A 21153-nucleotide genomic window follows, 5' to 3' on the forward strand; every position below is an offset into this window, starting at 1 on the left:
GAAGTTGTTATGTTAGTAACCCGGTTGTTAAGTGAACCTGGCTTCCCCATTGACTACTTGTTAGAAGATCACAAAAATGGATTTTTATGACTTTAGGACATGGCAACAGTCATAAATATGTCATAAATATGATCCAAAAGCATCTGAATTTTGATTACATAATCGTGGGGCTGCTGCAAAGGCCATAACTGTGAAAAATGGTCATAAGTTCCTTTTTTCAGTGCCGTTATAACTTTGAATGGTCACTAAACAGACTATTATAAGTCAAGGGACTACCTGTATTGATAGTCTTCAACTTATAACAGTTCACTTGGTGGCCATTTGAAGTTACAATGGCTCTGAAAAAAAGTGAATTATGACCAATTTTCACACTTACGACCATTGCAGTATCCCCATGGTCAGGTGATCAAAATTCAGGTACCTGGCAACTGACTCATACTTACGACAGTTGCAGTGCCCCAGGAACATGTGATCACCTTTTGCAACCTTGTGACAAGCAAAGTCAATGGGGAAGCCAGATTCACTTAACAAACTGTGTTACTAATTTAAGAACTGCAGTGATTCACTTAACAAATGTGGCAAGAAAAGCCGTAAAGTGGGGCAAAACTCACTTAACAAATTTCTCACTTAGCAACATAACTGTTGGGCTCAATTGTGGTCATAAGTTGAGGACTGCCCATATTAGAAGCTCTGGTGTGTCTGTTCTTTCATTTCATTGGGGGAAAGTTGCTGTGAAGAAAGGCTGGGTTGCTGTTTGTGAAATAGAAACCTACAGTCAGTATTCACTTTAAACAATGTGTTGAACTGTACTTTTTTTTAAAAAAGATTTTTTTTTATTTTTAGACAAACATACACAAACAAGACATAAAACATAAAACCATCTTCCAATTACATACATACAGTGTGTCGGTTACAATTTTTTTGTGCATCCTCTCCCTAGTCCTCACTTACAGTTGTTTATATAAATTCTCATATTATCAATCTAATGTATATGTATACATTATTATCATTGTTAATCATTTATTTGACTAAACTATTATTCCCTCATTTTATACGAGATATTCAAAATTTTAAATTAATTTATAATAAAACAATTCATGTTATCAATGGTAATACATCTTTATATTATATTCTGTATAATTCTATTATCCTTATATTGTAAAATTCTCTAACATATTTCATTTCCATATTTTTTTTTCTAACCATTGATAAAATAAACCCCATATCTTATAAAATTGTTTATCTTCTTGTTCTCTTATGTCAAATGTCAATTTACTCATTTCATGTGCTGAACTGTACTTTTGACTGCCATTGCTGAGTGTAGGTTGCTTACAGTGATGAATGCATTGAGGTGAATACTGTGTGTTGCTGGGCCCAAAAAGTGTACAGGTAGTGAATTGAGAAATGTTGATTTGTATGATCACGAACAAAACATACTTGTGACAACCACCAAGTTTCACATCAAAAATGTCGACGAACTTTAATGATTAAGGACAATTGGCAGATTACTCAAAGGGAAATTTCAATCAGTCTTGGCATTTCATGTGGCTCACCTTATTGATGTTCTTCAGTACAGGTAGTCCTTGACTTATGACTATCATTGAGGCTAAAATTTCTGCTGCAAAGTCCATGGGAAGCCAGTTTTATTTTAACAACCATGTTACAACGGAACAACTTCAGTGTTTTCCCTTAACCACTGTGGCAAGGAAGGTCGTAGAATGGGGCAAAACTCACTTAACAAATGGCTCGCTTAGCAGCGGAAATGTTGGGCTCAATTGTGGTCGTAAGTTGAATTCAGAATTTGCTGCAGTCTTTCCGCCAACATGCAAGAGATGTATTGCTAGGCTGTCAGCAGGACCCTACATTTTTCTAATGTAATTAAGGCGGACGTTGACACCAACGTTAAACAGGGCAACTGGTTCTCAAGCCATTAAAAAGTAGAAGTGCTTAGGCATGCAGTCACATGGAGAAATGAAAGCGCAAAGAAGCAAGCCAATAGGTACACCGGATGGGATGCAACCCATTCATCCTGACCATTCTTCCCCAAACTCCTCCAGTCTCATTGGCCCTATAAAACAATGTATGAAGATAGATCTCCCTCCCTTTGTATCTGCATAAGGAGGAAAGAAAGAACATTATTGATATTACAGAGAGGCAAAATGGCCAATGTACGTAGCTAAGCACTCCTTGCAGTCATATCCCTTGCAGCCCTGGATTGCAGTTCTAGTCATCTATACAGAGAAAATTTGGTCCTTAGCTTTCTCTCCCATAATTGAATTCAAGGCTAGAATACTGCATTTTGGAACAGTGCAACAAATGGCTCCTTTAAGTATGTTTTGAGCTCCCAGGAACTTGAATTCTTTTCTTTTGTGTTATGTTCAAATAATTCTCTCAAAGCCACCTATTTGGAAATGATTGCGTTAGAAATGTTTGTGGTGCAGATCTCATGTCTCCCATCTTTCTTTCTCTTACAGTTTCACTTCTAAAAGATTTGAAACATGCCAACATAGTGACCCTGCATGATATCATCCATACGGAGAAATCCCTGACTCTCGTCTTCGAGTATTTGGTGAGTAGATAGAGGAAGGGAGGGAATGAAATAAATTGGAACACAACTTTCTTTTATGTCTGAAAATCCAATTCTCTTTAAGATCTAGAAAATTCAGAGTCACCACCAACTTTCCTTATGTGCAAGCTGCCACTTTGGTTTGAGAAAAGGATGGTCCTTAAACTCCAGGCAGTAGAGACACCCTTCTGAAGATTTTGGGGAACTGTAGTTTTCTGGGAGAGTTCAAGTACTTTTGAGAGAATTCTCTGCTTGTTTTTGGAACAGCCACTTTAGCAGCAAGTTTTGTAGCTTGGGTGGAACCGACAGTAGTTCTCAAAGGTTAAGTTCCAAAAGCTGAATAAATGACACAATAACCCCTCCTTCTAAGAAGGTAAAGTGTTCCATGTATTTGATCTCTAAATAAAACAAGTATATATTGTAGATCTCTATGATCTCTTCTTGCTTCACACGGGAAGCTTCACTTAACAAACGTAGCAAGAAAAGTCAAAGATAAGTGGCTTGTAATATTTTTGGTCAATGCTTCTTGGTGGAGCTATGAATAAAGAATTGGATCAGGGACCGGCTTCCATCAGCTCCCAGGCTTCATTTTCCTAATTCAGTTGCTTGTATCTATAGGGAGTGGTGCGGTGTCATAGAGGTGGCACTCGCATTACAAAAAAGGAGGCTGTGAGTTTGATCCTAGGTAGAAGCAGATATTTCTCTCTCTGGGCACACTGAGAATATATCTACTGGGGAGGGGGGGGGGGGAACCTCTGCATTGGCAACAGGAAGGGCATCCGGCCAGTAACACTCAGCTCCATTCAGTTGCCCAGATTTCACCCTGCAAGGGATTATGGGGTTGTTAAAAGAGAGTGATGAATTGCCTGTATCTATAGAGGGATCACCATAGCTCCCAATTAAACCCATTCTACTCATTGCACATGCCTTCATTAAGATGAGTCAGCCTGGGAACCAGCTGGCATGGAGTATCTGATGCCCCCCCCTCTTACTTCAGTTCAGGTTACTCAAGCTGGAATTCTGTTGAGGCAGAGGCTTGGGGTACCTCAGGTTCTCAGATTGCTATATTGGCCCATTATATCTTGAGAGGAGTGGGAACAACACACAGTGTATCTTCCAGCTGTAAAGCTGTGTCTGCTAGTCTGTGTTTGATTACCTTGCATTAAGACCTTCTGATGTAATTGTTGGAACAATATTACCTTGTTGAAACACTAAATGTAACAGAGATAAAACCCTGTCCTTTTCTTTCACAGGATAAAGACCTCAAACAGTATCTAGATGATTGTGGGAACGTAATAAACATGCACAATGTGAAGGTAAGGATTAATTCTTAGTACGGCTGATCCTTTCCTTTCAGCGATTGCTTTCAGCTTCTTCAGTGATAGAAGAATTGCTTACAGTGCCAGCAAAGACTCAGATTAAAGGCAGTCCTCAGCTTACAACCACAACTGAGCCCAGCATTTATGTGGTTAAGTGAGAAATTTGTTAAATGAGTCTTGCCCCCTTTTACGACTTTTCTTGCCACATTTGTTAAGTGAATCATGGATTTTTGCCACATTTGTTAAGTGAATCATGGACTTTTCTTGCCACATTTGTTAAGTGAATCATTGCAGTTGTTACAATAGTAACAACATTTGGCAAGTGAATCTGGTTTTCCCATTGACTTTGTGTCAACTAAAAAGATACTCCTTTGGTCTTTTTAGCTGCCAGAAAAAGGGAGTGTGGGAAAACAAGGCATTCTTGAAATGCCTGGATATCAACTCAGCAACCCAAAGTTGTCAGAGCATAAGAAGTTTATTGGAGAGCATGATGGGTGACTCTTGGAGACTGTTGTGTCCTATTGGAGAAGTCACATCCCTGACACTTTGCTTGTCAGAAGGTTGTAGAAGGTGATCACATGACCTCAGGACACTGCAACTGTCATAAATGTGAATCAGATGTCAAGCATCCAAATGTAAACGATGCGACCATGGGGATGCTGCAACGGTCATAAGCGTGAAAAATGGTCATAGGTAATCTTTTTCAGTGCCGTTGTAACTTTGAACAGTCCCTGTTGAATCTAGGCTCTCATACAGCTGAAACAATAACCTTCCCATCTTCCTTTTAGAGGTTCTAGTGTTCCCGTCTTTGCAAAGGGACTCACAAATAGCAATGACAGCAACACTGGTTTCATTGTAATACTTGTAAAAGTATTGTTGGCTCACAACATCAGACTCTTGAATACTTCGCACGTGCAGTGGAGATATTTCACTGCGTTCCAAATTTTTCTGTGGGATTTCTTCATTTCTTCCCCTCGGGTTTGAAATCAGAAGGATTGTCAAATACTAGAAGTGGTGATAGATCTTTTTCTGGCCATCAAGGCCAGTGAACTATTTCTTCCTGCAGAAAGAGCCTCAAGTGCTACTTTATGTATAAGTTGTGGTTCCCGGGAAGAAGCAATGAGGAGGAGAACCCCACTAGGTTTGAAGTGGGGAGAATCAGCACATAGAACATTGCAGGCTTTGTAAGGAGTCGTTGGATTCCATCATGGAATGTCTCATAGGCTAAAACATTCTGGCTTCCCTGGATCTTCAGGAGGCTGGTCTGCATATTTTAATCCACCCCTTTCGCCAACCAGTTCCTCTGGTTAAAATGTTTGGAGAACTGTTTTCAAGATACTTTCTGTTGAGGAAATTCCCCGTTAGGAGAATGAGCGCATACAGGGAGACGTATTTGAGAGAAGTGTTTGGATAATACACACAGAGCACACAGATACACTGTACAGTAAATGTAGGTTTTTACTTCCAGAAAGGTTTAAGCAAAGTCCAAAATAAGCAATTCAAAGTCATTCACAAGTAAATCAGTCAGTTTTTCAATTCAGGGATAATCCAGTAACAAAGTCCAGTGTCAAAAACAGTTCAGTATCAGACTTACATTAAATCCAGTAATATCAGTCAATTAGAAGAAATGGAACAACGGCAATACTTTCCCAACAGAAGGAAACAGAGATACTCAGACACACTCTCTTCTGAGACTAAGAGTAAACAACCCAGGTTTCTGGCTCCATCTTATGGCTGTTTGAGAAACCACACCCAATTGCATGCTCTTGCATTCCCTTAAAGATATAGTACTAAAATGTTTATCCTGGTTTATATATTTCTAACCCAAATACCTGTTAGGTGACTTATATTCCTAACACTTTCTCCTTCAGCTGGACGTTGGTTCCTAAAACACTCCCTGTTGACATTGGTGATGTTTCTGTGGGATTGGGAAATTCATGTTTATCTTTACCTAGATGATTTTTTTCATGAGGTCTGTTTTAGTATCTGCTGAGTAAGACAGTGACTTTGTGTCTGATCAGTCTGGGAGGGATAGGAGGCAACCTAGAAAGACACAGCTTTTTCCCACTCGTTGTGCACTTCGGTACAGTATTAAAAATTTAACTACAGCCTGCATTTCAAAGAACAAGGGAGATAAAGAGCCTTGTCGGATTGCCCTTACATGTGCTAACTCTAGCTCATCTCCAGGAAGTCATGGTTGCAGGCATAGATGAAGGATCATTCTTGGATCATTCTGTTGGAACTTCTGCCATTTCTGAAGGAAATAGTTGTGAGGTCATGGAGTCACTGGCTTGGCTGCCTTTTTGTAAGGGAACATCTCCACGATTTCAACAGGGAAAAACTTTGTGCTCTTGAGCTCCTCCAACAGTAGTAACTAGCTAGATCAGCTATCCGTGGCTTTATTTGTGCTGCAAAGCTAAGGGCTATTGCTTCTTCCTTCAACTTCCTGGAGTTCAAGGTCATTCATCTGGCTCTGCTTAGCTTCAGTCATCTTCTATACCATGGGTATCAAACTCGCTGCGTCACGTTGCCGTCATGTGATGTTTCACAATGTTTTTCCCATTTGTGGAGTTGGGGTGGGAGTGATGCATCCCCAGCTTACAGGCCGCCAGTTTCACACCCCTGTTCTATACCATATGCTCCTGGTTGAACATACCACAGTCTATGCGTATCTGACCTGAATGAAGTAGTACCGTATTTATCGGCGTATAACACGCACTTTTTCCCCCTGAAAATAGGGGCAAATGATGTGCGCGTGTTATACGCCGATATAATGTTAAGAAGCCTTCGGTGAATGCTGCTGGGATCGGGATCAAGGACACAAATGAAAGAAGGGGAGGGAGGAAGCAACCGAAGCCTGTCCTCCTCTCTGGGTCAGCTCTCTCAGTTGCTCTCTCGCTCCTCCACCAGCACAGGAAGAAACTGCTTCAAAGAAGCGGGGGCTTTTCCTGTCGCTCTCCCTCACCCCCACCCCGTCCGCCCGCCCGCCCGCCCGCAGTGCTCCGTTCTGCCTGCCTGCCTGCCTTCGTTAATGGTTGAATCGGAACAGCTTCGGCTGAGTAAAAGAGGCGAATAGTTATTATTCTCAGCCGAAGCTGCTCCCAAACAACCAGAAACTAAGGCAGGCAGGCAGAATTTTTTAAATTTTTTTTTCCTGAAATTTCCCCCTTAAAATGAAGATGCGTGTTATACGCCAGTGCGTGTTATACGCCCGATAAATACGGTAAGTGTAAGGAAGACCTCTAAATTATGTCGTCAGTTGTTGCACCTGATTTCTATTTTGGTGGAGTACATCCAAAGCTGATTGCTTTGATTGACCAATTGATCTTAGGTAAGAATCACTATGAAGCTTGGGAAAACCTCTCTTCATGTCGCCATTTTGAGAACTGAATTATTTCTTTTGATTCTCAATACAGGCAGCAGTTGTGGAAGACATGTTAAGTTTTAGGTGGCCTCCAGGCCTGCTTTATACTTCCCATTTTTTCTATCACTGTTCAGAATAATTAATTGCTGTTATTTCAATCTGTCATATTTCTGAACTTGCAATGCCACATACGATTTTGTGCGTGCTGGGAACCATTTCATCATTTATGCCTATTTAAGGATAAAGGATATAAACCTAAGGATCTTAGCTATGCCTAAGATCTTCATTTATGCAAAGATGTATGTTTTCAGCATAATATAGGAGTTGTGCTTCCCAACTTTTATTTTATCTAGGTTAAAAAGGACTAGCATGAGATAGATGTGGCTAACTGTCAAGATTTACATTTTGGGTTTCATATTGTTTTATTTCAACAGCCATTCCTGCAGCACAGAGTAATTGTTCGCAACTCTCTGCAGGTGAATCTTGTTCTGGATAGTTCTTTTAAGTGCTGCTCTGCTGTTGGTCAAGGCCACAACTTGTTCTACTAAGATTGCAGCCATTTCCGTACTTTAGCCCTCGTCCCTAAAGTTGTCCTGTTAGACATTAGTAAGGTAGCTGTATGGTCATTCATCTCTTCCGTTGTGCAACATTACAGTTTAGATGTGCAAGCCTTGGCAGAATATGTATACATTCCACATATATGACAGTCAGCCAGCCAAAAGAGTTTGCCCCTACCACTTTTGGAAATGTTTTGGTAGATTCCAGCTGTGGATATCCTTCTCCCCTCTGGAAAAAGAAACATTGGATTATCATTAAAGTTTTTTTCCCTTGCAGTGGGCAGAAGGTATTCAACTCTTCAATGTCCAGTTCATTGTGAACATCAGGGTTTTATATTCTGTCTTTTTACTAATCTTGGAATTCTCATGTTGTCTGATATTTCCATCGGTAGGCTTGGATATTGCTCTCTCCTTATATATAAGGGCATCAAAGAATATTTGTTCCTGTCTGATGGAGTGAAAGGGAGAAGCAATTATGGATAACCTCCCTCCATTATAGAAAAAAAGACCAAGTCAAATGTTCCATATATATTATTAATGTTTTACTGAAAAGTAACAGATGTACTGTATCAGGATTTCCCAAGATGCTCCCATAATCCCACCTTGATTTTTTTAATATCTTCCTTTAATGGTATTAAAGGAACAGAGGTTCTATGTTCCCACATGTTCAGGGACTAAAATATCATCTGTAAGTGTATGTCCAGGAGACTGCAATCCAAACAAATATATCATGGATCCTATGTGATATGTGAGAAGAATTGAATATATGATATAAGATAAATAAAATAATCTTTATTGCCACTTTTTTTCTGTGAACACACTGGCATTAAAAAATGAAATTCTGATCCCCATTCTCAAAAAAGAAGAAAGAAACATACATACATACATACACACACACACAGTATATATATATCATCACAGACCATTTAGAATACGTAGCAGAAAAAAGAGCCTTGAGAATTAACAATATTGGTACTATATGGTATAAAGCTATTACAGAATCTTGTTGTTCTGCTTCCGATACTGCAAAGCCTCCTCCCAGAAGGTAACAAAGAAAACCGCTCATGGAGAGGATGCATCTCAGACAATATTGTGGACCCTGGTCAAGTATTGCTTGTATACCGTGTCCTGGACAGAAGAGAATGAACTTCCAATATTGTTTTCTGCTGTCCTTACCACTGTCTGCATAGTCTTCCTGTCAATGGTGCAAATTTTGGACTCAAATGGAACTGCTATTGGTCATGCCTACGTTAAATGTACTAAATGTGCTTTTGGAGATACATATTCCCCAGATGATCACAAGCAGTGATGCCCGATAAAGAGATTTTTTTTTAAAAATTCTTTATATGTAGCAAATTCCCAAGTTTAACAATGCCTTAGTTTAAGGATGATCCATAGTTAAGTACAGAGCCTATTGTAGCAAAATTCAAGTTAAATACACAATGTTTCAAGTTCATTACACAATACTAGTTACACAATATTATATATAATACTGTTTCTGATTTACATATAAATTCAACTAAAGGGCAGATTTGGGGAACAGAACTGGGGACTACCTGTATTTTCCTTTCATACTATCTTAGTTACTGACGTGACAGTGGCACTGTTGTGTGATTTGGAAATATATTAGGAAAAGAAAGCAACGTACACATCAATTACTCTATATAAATATCTGTGTAAAAGATACGCAATATGAACTATTCTGTGAATGATAGGGAAATTGTATTTGCCCAGAAAAATTCACTTAGATGGCTTTGTTCCCTCTTCTAGTTGTTTCTGTTCCAGCTGCTACGTGGCCTAGCCTACTGTCACCGTCAGAAGGTGCTGCATCGAGACTTGAAGCCCCAGAATTTGCTTATTAACGAGAGAGGGGAGCTCAAACTAGCAGATTTTGGTGAGTATCGTCAAATCCTTTTTTGATCTATATTCCAGCAATCTTTGGGCTGACATGCTCTTATTTTTGGTAACTGATGGCCTCGAGGGTAGGAATGATATGAGGATTGAACGAGATTTTTCATTCCCATCACACTTCCAATATTTGGCAATATATTACTAAATTTCACTGGTACAATTCTATCAACTGTAATACTGTTTTAAAAAAGGAGGAGGAGGAGGAGGAACCGCTGAAATAGTATTTTCTGCTCTGTGGAAGGTTTTGCAAATGCATTTCTATCTTTTTCAGGATTAGCCCGGGCAAAATCTATCCCCACCAAGACCTACTCCAATGAGGTGGTAACACTTTGGTACCGACCGCCTGATATTCTGCTGGGCTCGACAGAATATTCCACCCAGATTGACATGTGGTACAAATTCTTCTGTCTGACTCTCTGAATGATCTTTTTTTAATGGTTCCTTAGGGTAACTTATTCATTTGCCACACTGTGGGACACTCAGTTGTCCCACACAATGATACCCAAGTTCAGAAAAGTATTCCTAAGTTTAAAGAACTCCATGAAATAATTTACGGTAGTTAATTACAAGTTTTCAGAAATACGTTTTGCGTTTTTTCCATTATCTTTGAAAAGGTTCAGGCTTTGTTCTTCCTGGCTTGTATGCAGAACTGAGGCTCTGTGCCTTGTCCGTTAATAAACACACACTCTAGGCCACTTAGAGCTAGGGAAGGAAATGGTTGTAGAACAGAAAAAGAGGACTGAAGCTAGAGGGAAGTGCTAAATGCACAGATGCTGGCCCCCTAAAGCCGCTAATTTCAGTTTGGGTCTCCCCAATTCCAGTCAATTCCTACAACAGAGTACAAGTGATCCTCACTTAACAACTATTCGTTCAGTGGCTGCACAAAATTATGATGACACGGAACAAGTGGTATTTATGACTGGTCCTTGTATTTGTGTTGTTTCACAGTGTCTTTGTGATCTGGGCACTTGGTTGCTGAGCTCACAGATATGACACTGCAGTGTCCCACAGTCATATGATCACAGTTTGTGACTTTTCCCCCCCAAATTCCTGCAAGCAAAGTTAACGGGGAAGGTGGAACAGTAGGTGGTTGCAAATGGCAACCATGTGTTATCCTCACGTAACAACTTACAATGATTTGCTTAATGATGTCAAGCAGAAGTACCAGAAATTTTGTCACGAAACAGTGCATTCACATGATGTCGCTCTTTGTGACCACATTGCTTAGTGTCAGAAATTCCCATCTCAGTTGGTGAGTTTAAAAACCATCTAGTTGTTTTTAAACTGCATTGTGGGGCTTTCAGGAAGCATAGCATCAGTTCTATAAAGCAGAGACTCTTCCTAGCAGACGTCAACTTATTCACCTGAGTTGATGTTTACCGTAATATATAAGGGATAATATTTAATGTTCTGAGGAGGACAATAATTTGAGGCTCAGTGGTTCTGTCAGCATCGTCTTTACTGGTGAGCACTGCATACATTCCTAGAATGTCTCTACTGCATTCCTCAAGGAACAGGGATTGACTTTGTAGAGATTAATTCAGTGCTCTGTTTAAAATCCTAAGAATATTTTTGGATATTTTCAAAATGCCACCTATTTTTTCCCTTCATCTCAGAAGCATCGAAGTGCTTCCATGGCTAAAAGATTTACTGGTGTCATCACCATTGCCTAGGGGTATTCTCAGTTGAGGGTTCCTTTCATGTCCCTGTGAAGTTGCCCACCAAAGTGGTACCCATTAATCTACTCACAGTTGCCCACTTTCAAACTGCTTGGTCGGCAGGAGCTGGAGTATGTGGTGGGAGCTCACCCTGCCCCATGGCAGCAACAGGTCTTGAACATGAGACTGCCAATTCATTAGCCCAGCATTCTAACCTTGTGAGCCACCACATATTGGTCATTAGAAACCTTAATTGCACCATAGATTTACCCCGTCCTTATGTTTTGATGTGGATTATTTTATATTTAAAGCCAAATTTAAAAAGATTGTTTCAAACGTCAAAATCATTGGCTGACCAGCAAAATCCAGTCATAGAAACATTTTGTCGGTCTGCAAGTGATCTTGTTCAGTCATCACAACAGAGATAAGATGTAAAAGTTAGGCATTCTAATTGATAGCACAAAGTTCCTATTTTCTCGGTGTGCTGATATTGAAATCTGCCTGCCTTTCTCCACAGGGGTGTGGGCTGCATTTTCTATGAGATGTCCACAGGGCGGCCGCTCTTCCCAGGCTCCACAGTCGAGGAGCAGCTGCATTTCATTTTTCGGATATTGGGTAAATATCTACCCAAGGTTGCATTGCTGAGAAATCAGTGAAGAAATGGGAGGCAGAGGAAAGGAAGATAATCAGATAGGTTGATCTATAATTTCATAATGGAGGGTAAGAGTTTCTTCAGGGATACCAATTAAAACACCATAAGATGATCAAAGATGAAGTACATTTTAAAAAAAAACACTCCCAGATCAGCCTATCTGTCACTAAAAAAATTGTGTCTCTGAACTCACTTGGAATTTGAAAGACACAATTCAGAAGAAGAAACGGAGCTGGAACAAAGGGGGGGTGGGGGAAATCCTTGTGAGCGGAGTGAAAACTATTGAGGAGACGGAAAGTCCCGTATCTTGGCTATGCTGCTGAAATGATCTTATTTCTCATCTTTTTACTACTTTCATGTGATAGGAAAATTGGAAGTCCCTTTTTTTAAAAAACTCCTTTTCAGAACTCTGCTTTTTCTCTCTGTTGCCAGGGACACCCAATGAAGAGACATGGCCTGGAATCCTGTCCAATGAAGAATTCCGAGCGTATAACTACCCCAAATACCGTTCTGAGGCCCTGATCAACCACGCCCCAAGGTGAATGTCAGACTATAGTTCAGACGTGGGAGCTTTTGATGAGGGATGAGCTGCTGTAGTCATCTCATAAAAGAGAAGGAGAAAGATGACTGCATCCTCAGAAGAGTTGGGATAGGACATTCTGGGCAATTTCATGTAACCCTTTCAACCATTGAGAATAGAAATTTATTTTAGAACAAGAAAGGAGACGGATGGACTCATTGTACAGCCATAGGTAGTTTTTCTTTCTTTGTCCCTTTTTCAGTGTGGAAAGAGATACACCCAAGTAAAAACCTATGGATCAGGTCCTCCCAGGATCTTGTACGGAAGATATTTCCTGTCCAGTTGTTCTTTTTTTCAGCAGAGATGCAGGCAAAGAGTTTTGTCTGGAGTACCTTCTCTGCTGAATTCCAGGCAAGGACGTTGCCAAGATGCATCAATGAGCATTTGGTTAAAATCTTTGTGCTTTCTTGGGAAGAAAGGGGGATTAACAAGATCACTGTTTGGTTCCTAAGGGTGGAAGAAACATGGATGACTTTTTGGTGCAGTTCCAAACGAATACTTGACTTAGGGACATGAACTATTTTACATCTTCAGATGTTGTGTCAGAGAATAACAGTCCCAGGAAGCAAAGCCTCAGTTTTCTTCGGGAAATTAATGAATCTGACCTTTCTTTTCTCTCCTAATTGTACAGGCTAGACAATGATGGGGTTGATCTTTTAGGAAAGCTGCTACAGGTGAGCAGTTATTTCATTTTGTTGTTGTTGGAGAATTAAGGTTTTGAGGTCTCTGACCCTTTCTTCTAGGAATCTTAAACTCCTTACATTCCTTTCCCATCCCCAAGCAGTGGAAAAATATTCCCTGCCGTGGCAAACAGGCAACCATCAACCTCATTAACAAATAGAGATCATATAAAGAAAGTATTGACTTCTTGTCCCCCCCAAAATAAATGCACTGGACAGAATGGGCTACCAATTAGGACCTCAAGTGACCTCAAGGACTGTTGCAGAGCTATTCTTTGGGAATGTCTGCATGTATGTGCGTACACACAAAACAAAACAAATTCCAAAGTGGGATACATTAAAAAGGATCCATCAAGTGGATCCCTCATAGAGCAGGTGCTCCTGCAGAAATAATTCTGCTTTGTTTGCCTTAATTTCTCAGTGTACTATCTGTGGATGCTTAATATGGCATGTGGCTGTAGATGGAGAAGTAGAAGCATTTAGGAACACTATAGGTTTCAGCCCCTTAGCTTGCTTTGCAGGTCATTGCTGGCAGGGTTTTTACTCATTTGTCCGTTGGTCAAAATAGGTGAAACTTTTGATCCACTAATTCAAATATTTTGCATTAGGCATGGATTGACAGCCTCCCATATGCAGCTCCTGTGGGTTGTTTACAGCCTGCCTGGAAGTGTAAAATCTGTATGCTTAAAAAAAAAGTGCTATATGTAGTTAGCACTTGATTAGAGATATTTTACAATTCACAGTATTCTGGTAACTGAAGATAGTTCAAATCCTTGGGTTTTTCCACCCAGTTTGGCCTACTTGTTAAGACACCTGGCTAAAAAAAGTAGGAGACTGACTTCAAGTCCCGCCTTAACCATGAAAGCCGACTGGGTGACCTTGGGCAACTCTGTCAGCTCAATTCACCTCACGGGGTTATTGTGGGGAAAAGAGGAGGAGGAAAGTGTCTTGAATTATATTCACCACCTTGAGTTATCTGTGGGGCACACCTGTGATTCCAACAATGTGATAACTTTTGGGGAAAAATGCTTTTGTGTTAGGACCAAAAAGCTAGATGCCATTGAATCAGTAGGATTGATCTCTTTTCTATTCTTTCTTTTTCTCTCCCCAAATGCAGTTTGAGGGCAGGAAGCGGATCTCTGCAGATGAGGCCATGCGTCACCTGTTCTTCCACAGTCTGGGAGAAAGAGTCCTCAAACTTCCAGACAGTAGGTGCAGGCTTGGGAGGGAGAGAGGCCAGAGATGTCAAGTAGTGAATGAGAACAAGGTTAAGAGAAGGGCGTGTGATGAAAACACGAAGTGGATGATAAAAGGACCATGAATTCATTTGCATGCTATGCCCAATTCTTGCCATGAATGACATCTCCATTAACTTCTTTTAACTTCTCAGTTATGATGTAGTGGTTAACTGGAGAGGATGTTTCCATTGATGGGCTAAGAATTGAAGGGTACCCATGCTCTTTTTGCAGTTATTTTGTTACTCAGCTAATCCAGTGGGTTAGTGTATGTAGTACACTGCTAAAGGCTGGAGTGCAAGTCTGATCAGTTACTTCAGCATATGACAGCTATCTTCACAATTCCTGTCAATTGGGAATCACAAAGGACAGAAGATCTAGATGTTTACCATTTGACACTGTGGCACATTGTATGAAGGGTCTTTTCCTTAGACTTACACCGCACCAACCTGCTTCCTGCTTCTCCTATCCTTTTTATTTAGCCTAGCTTTAATTAACCTGCTTTAATATGCTGGCCAAAGGAAATACTGACCTCAATTCCATCTTCTTCTCTGTCTCAACAAGGCAGAAGAAAGGCAGGGAGAAGACTGAATGGGGAACACCTTTGGTGTCAGGTGCTGACAGCAGAAGACTACAGGACTGTTAGCTTGGTGATCTTAGAGAGCATGGGTGTCAAACTCGCCGTGTCATGTTGCTATCACATGACATAGCGCGATGTTTTTTCCCTTTCAGGAGTTGGGGTGGGCATGGCCTGCACATGACCCAATTGGTCTGTGGGCCGCCACTTTGACACCTCTGTCATTCAGTGAGCCCTTCTTCTTCTTCTTCTTCTTCTTCTTCTTCTTCTTCTTCTTCTTCTTCTTCTTCTTCTTCTTCTTCTTTTTCTTTTCTTTTTCTTTTCTTTTTCTTTTTCTTTCTCTTCTTCCTCTTCTTCCTCTTCCTTCTCCTCCTCCTCCTCCTCCTCCTCCTCCTCCTCCTCCTCCTCCTCCTCCTCACCCTCTTCTTCTTCTTCTTCTTCTTCTTCTTCTTCTTCTTCTTCTTCTTCTTCTTCCTCCTCCTCCTCCTCCTCCTCCTCCTCCTCCTCCTCCTCCTCCTCCTCCTCCTCCTCCTCCTCTTCTTCTTCTTCTTCTTCTTCTTCTTCTTCTTCTTCTTCTTCTTCTTCTTCTTCTTCTTCTTCTTCTTCTTCTTCTTCTTCTTCTTCCTCCTCCTCCTCCTCCTCCTCCTCCTCCTCCTCCTCCTCCTCCTCCTCCTCCTCCTCCTCCTCCTCCTCCTCCTCCTCTTCCTCCTCCTCCTCCTTCTCCCCCCTCCCCCTTCTCCCCCTCCCTCTCCCCCTCCCCCCTCCCTCTCCCATGAGATTGAAAGTTTGGAAAGTCCCATGAGAAAGCACAACTGTGTATCTTGTACCTTGAACTTTCACCCATTTTCCTATTCCTTCTAAACTGGCAGAATCAAAACAGAATGAGGCACTCTGAGCAAAGATACTCCTACCCCCACCAAGAATGCCCACATCTTCCTAGACTTACTGCTAGTTATACAAAGGCCTTACAGAAAATGATAAAATGATCAATAGGTTATATTACCACAGACAATAATTTGAGGCTCAGTGGTTCTGTCAGCATCGTCTTTACTGGTGAGCACTGCGTACATTCCTAGAATGTCTCTACTGCATTCCTCAAGGAACAGGGATTGACTTTGTAGAGATTAATTCAGTGCTCTGTTTAAAATCCTAAGAATATTTTTTGATATTTTCAAAATGCCACCTATTTTTTTCCCTTCATCTCAGAAGCATCGAAGTGCTCCCATGGCTAAAAGATTTACTGGTGTCATCACCATTGCCTAGGGGTATTCTCAGTTGAGGGTTCCTTTCATGTCCCTGTGAAGTTGCCCACCAAAGTGGTACCCATTAATCTACTCACAGTTGCCCACTTTCAAACTGCTTGGTCGGCAGGAGCTGGAGTATGTGGTGGGAGCTCACCCTGCCCCATGGCAGCAACAGGTCTCGAACATGAGACTGCCGATTCATTAGCCCAGCATTCTAACCTTGTGAGCCACCACATATTGGTCATTAGAAACCTTAATTGCACCATAGATTTACCCGTCCTTATGTTTTGATGTGGATTATTTTATATTTAAAGCCAAATTTAAAAGATTGTTTCAAACGTCAAAATCATTGGCTGACCAGCAAAATCCAGTCATAGAAACATTTTGTCGGTCTGCAAGTGATCTTGTTCAATCATCACAACAGAGATAAGATGTAAAAGTTAGGCATTCTAATTGATAGCACAAAGTTCCTATTTTCTCGGTGTGCTGATATTGAAATCTGCCTGCCTTTCTCCACAGGGGTGTGGGCTGCATTTTCTATGAGATGTCCACAGGGCGGCCGCTCTTCCCAGGCTCCACAGTCGAGGAGCAGCTGCATTTCATTTTTCGGATATTGGGTAAATATCTACCCAAGGTTGCATTGCTGAGAAATCAGTGAAGAAATGGGAGGCAGAGGAGAGGAAGATAATCAGATAGGTTGATCTATAATTTCAAAATGGAGGGTAAGAGTTTCTTCAGGGATACCAATTAAAACACCATAAGATGATCAAAGATGAAGTACATTTTTAAAAAAACACTCCCAGATCAGCCTATCTGTCACTAAAAAAATTGTGTCTCTGAACTCACTTGGAATTTGAAAGACACAATTCAGAAGAAGAAACGGAGCTGGAACAAAGGGGGGGTGGGGGGGAGGAATAATCCTTGTGAGTGGAGTGAAAACTATTGAGGAGACGGAAAGTCCCGTATCTTGGCTATGCTGCTGAAATGATCTTATTTCTCATCTTTTTACTACTTTCATGTGATAGGAAAATTGGAAGTCCCTTTTTTTAAAAACTCCTTTTCAGAACTCTGCTTTTTCTCTCTGTTGCCAGGGACACCCAATGAAGAGACATGGCCTGGAATCTTGTCCAATGAAGAATTCCGAGCGTATAACTACCCCAAATACCGTTCTGAGGCCCTGATCAACCACGCCCCAAGGTGAATGTCAGACTATAGTTCAGATGTGGGAGCTTTTGATGAGTGATGAGCTGCTGTAGTCATCTCATAAAAGAGAAGGAGAAAGATGACTGCATCCTCAGAAGAGTTGGGATAGGACATTCTGGGCAATTTCATGTAACCCTTTCAACCATTAAGAATAGAAATTTATTTTAGAACAAGAAAGGAGACTATCATTGTACAGCCATAGGTAGTTTTTCTTTCTTTGTCCCTTTTTCAGTGTGGAAAGAGAGCACCCAAGTAAAAACCTATGGATCAGGTCCTCCCAGGATCTTGTACGGAAGATATTTCCTGTCCAGTTGTTCTTTTTTTCAGCAGAGATGCAGGCAAAGAGTTTTGTCTGGAGTACCTTCTCTGCTGAATTCCAGGCAAGGAAGTTGCCAAGATGCATCAATGAGCATTTGGTTAAAATCTTTGTGCTTTCTTGGGAAGAAAGGGGATTAACAAGATCACTGTTTGGTTCCTAAGGGTGGAAGAAACATGGATGACTTTTGGTGCAGTTCCAAACGAATACTTGACTTAGGGACATGAACTATTTTACATCTTCAGATGTTGTGTCAGAGAATAACAGTCCCAGGAAGCAAAGCCTCAGTTTTCTTCGGGAAATTAATGAATCTGACCTTTCTTTTCTCTCCTAATTGTACAGGCTAGACAATGATGGGGTTGATCTTTTAGGAAAGCTGCTACAGGTGAGCAGTTATTTCATTTTGTTGTTGTTGGAGAATTAAGGTTTTGAGGTCTCTGACCCTTTCTTCTAGGAATCTTAAACTCCTTACATTCCTTTCCCATCCCCAAGCAGTGGAAAAATATTCCCTGCCGTGGGCAAACAGGCAACCATCAACCTCATTAACAAATAGAGATCATATAAAGAAAGTATTGACTTCTTGTCCCCCCAAAATAAATGCACTGGACAGAATGGGCTACCAATTAGGACCTCAAGTGACCTCAAGGACTGTTGCAGAGCTATTCTTTGGGAATGTCTGCATGTATATGCGTACACACAAAACAAAACAAATTCCAAAGTGGGATACATTAAAAAGGATCCATCAAGTGGATCCCTCATAGAGCAGGTGCTCCTGCAGAAATAATTCTGCTTTGTTTGCCTTAATTTCTCAGTGTACTATCTGTGGATGCTTAATATGGCATGTGGCTGTAGATGGAGAAGTAGAAGCATTTAGGAACACTATAGGTTTCAGCCCCTTAGCTTGCTTTGCAGGTCATTGCTGGCAGGGTTTTACTCATTTGTCCGTTGGTCAAAATAGGTGAAACTTTTGATCCACTAATTCAAATATTTTGCATTAGGCATGGATTGACAGCCTCCCATATGCAGCTCCTGTGGGTTGTTTACAGCCTGCCTGGAAGTGTAAAATCTGTATGCTTAAAAAAAAAGTGCTATATGTAGTTAGCACTTGATTAGAGATATTTTACAATTCACAGTATTCTGGTAACTGAAGATAGTTCAAATCCTTGGGTTTTTCCACCCAGTTTGGCCTACTTGTTAAGACACCTGGCTAAAAAAGTAGGAGACTGACTTCAAGTCCCGCCTTAACCATGAAAGCCGACTGGGTGACCTTGGGCAACTCTGTCAGCTCAATTCACCTCACGGGGTTATTGTGGGGAAAAGAGGAGGAGGAAAGTGTCTTGAATTATATTCACCACCTTGAGTTATCTGTGGGGCACACCTGTGATTCCAACAATGTGATAACTTTTGGGGAAAAATGCTTTTGTGTTAGGACCAAAAAGCTAGATGCCATTGAATCAGTAGGATTGATCTCTTTTCTATTCTTTCTTTTTCTCTCCCCAAATGCAGTTTGAGGGCAGGAAGCGGATCTCTGCAGATGAGGCCATGCGTCACCTGTTCTTCCACAGTCTGGGAGAAAGAGTCCTCAAACTTCCAGACAGTAAGTGCAGGCTTGGGAGGGAGAGAGGCCAGAGATGTCAAGTAGTGAATGAGAACAAGGTTAAGAGAAGGGCGTGTGATGAAAACACGAAGTGGATGATAAAAGGACCATGAATTCATTTGCATGCTATGCCCAATTCTTGCCATGAATGACATCTCCATTAACTTCTTTTAACTTCTCAGTTATGATGTAGTGGTTAACTGGAGAGGATGTTTCCATTGATGGGCTAAGAATTGAAGGGTACCCATGCTCTTTTTGCAGTTATTTTGTTACTCAGCTAATCCAGTGGGTTAGTGTATGTAGTACACTGCTAAAGGCTGGAGTGCAAGTCTGATCAGTTACTTCAGCATATGACAGCTATCTTCACAATTCCTGTCAATTGGGAATCACAAAGGACAGAAGATCTAGATGTTTACCATTTGACACTGTGGCACATTGTATGAAGGGTCTTTTCCTTAGACTTACACCGCACCAACCTGCTTCCTGCTTCTCCTATCCATTTTTATTTAGCCTAGCTTTAATTAACCTGCTTTAATATGCTGGCCAAAGGAAATACTGACCTCAATTCCATCTTCTTCTCTGTCTCAACAAGGCAGAAGAAGGGCAGGGAGAAGACTGAATGGGGAACACCTTTGGTGTCAGGTGCTGACAGCAGAAGACTACAGGACTGTTAGCTTGGTGATCTTAGAGAGCATGGGTGTCAAACTCGCCGTGTCATGTTGCTATCACATGACATAGCGCGATGTTTTTTCCCCTTTCAGGAGTTGGGGTGGGCATGGCCTGCACATGACCCAATTGGTCTGTGGGCCGCCACTTTGACACCTCTGTCATTCAGTGAGCCCTTCTTCTTCTTCTTCTTCTTCTTCTTCTTCTTCTTCTTCTTCTTCTTCTTCTTCTTCTTCTTCTTCTTCTTCTTCTTCTTCCTCTTCTTCCTCTTCTTCCTCTTCCTCTTCTTCCTTCTCCTCCTCCTCCTCCTCCTCCTCCTCCTCCTCCTCCTCCTCCTCCTCTTCTTCTTCTTCTTCTTCTTCTTCTTCTTCTTCTTCTTCTTCTTCTTCTTCTTCTTCCTCCTCCTCCTCCTCCTCCTCCTCCTCCTCCTCCTCCTCCTCCTCCTCCTCCTCCTCCTCCTCCTCCTCCTCCTCTTCTTCTTCTTCTTCTTCTTCTTCTTCTTCTTCTTCTTCTTCTTCTTCTTCTTCTTCTTCTTCTTCTTCCTCCTCCTCCTCCTCCTCCTCCTCCTCCTCCTCCTCCTCCTCCTCCCTCCTCCTCCTCCCCCTCCTCTCCCCCTCCCTCTCCCCTCTCTCCCTCCCCTCCCTCTCCCACTTCAACAAATCTATGAGATTGGAAATCTGGCTACCATCCTTCTCCTGGGCGTGAGAAGAAGCAATGATGGAGAAGGACAGGAAGCAGTTTTATTTCCATTTCTCTTCCCCTGTCCCGCCACTTTTTCTTCCTAGGCTTGTAAGTGGCAGGGAGCTAACTACAGAGTTGCTTCTATTCTAGTGTCCTCCCCTTGGGGAAGGAAAGCAGGGAAAGGGGCTCTTTGGGCACCAAAAAGCCACTTTCCCTCTTTTTCTTGCTTTCCCCATTATCTATGGTTTGGCAAAAGAGGTGGGAAAGGTGTTTTTTTTTTGGCATGGCAGGAGATCCCATGTCCCCCCCCCCCACACACACACAAATCCCTGCCACACAAAAGTCAG

At 41.4% G+C, this 21153-nt stretch overlaps 1 protein-coding gene across 8 annotated transcripts in view; it reads left to right on the forward strand.

Moving 5' to 3' along the window:
• The window catches only part of CDK16 (cyclin dependent kinase 16), an 85398-nt gene that overhangs the window by 59284 nt on the left and 4961 nt on the right, over window positions 1–21153 (forward strand). For 4 of the 8 annotated variants that reach the window (XM_087956639.1, XM_026684122.2, XM_087956641.1 and 1 more), the window contains 8 exons: window positions 2475–2569; window positions 3820–3882; window positions 9577–9700; window positions 9989–10109; window positions 11893–11990; window positions 12460–12565; window positions 13239–13281; window positions 14405–14723. In XM_087956639.1, coding sequence (XP_087812765.1) covers window positions 2475–2569; window positions 3820–3882; window positions 9577–9700; window positions 9989–10109; window positions 11893–11990; window positions 12460–12565; window positions 13239–13281; window positions 14405–14608 — 854 coding nt within the window. In that variant the 3' untranslated portion in view covers window positions 14609–14723. Of the gene's footprint in view, window positions 1–2474; window positions 2570–3819; window positions 3883–9576; window positions 9701–9988; window positions 10110–11892; window positions 11991–12459; window positions 12566–13238; window positions 13282–14404; window positions 14725–21153 lie in introns of those variants that run through there. The other 4 variants (XM_026684123.2, XM_087956642.1, XM_087956643.1 and 1 more) reach the window with 3 other exon arrangements.

Source organism: Notechis scutatus, chromosome 2 (genome assembly GCF_049901735.1).
Source record: "Notechis scutatus isolate UNSWTSFEM ecotype Mainland chromosome 2, rNotScu1.2, whole genome shotgun sequence".
Classification (NCBI taxonomy): Eukaryota; Metazoa; Chordata; class Lepidosauria; order Squamata; family Elapidae; genus Notechis; species Notechis scutatus.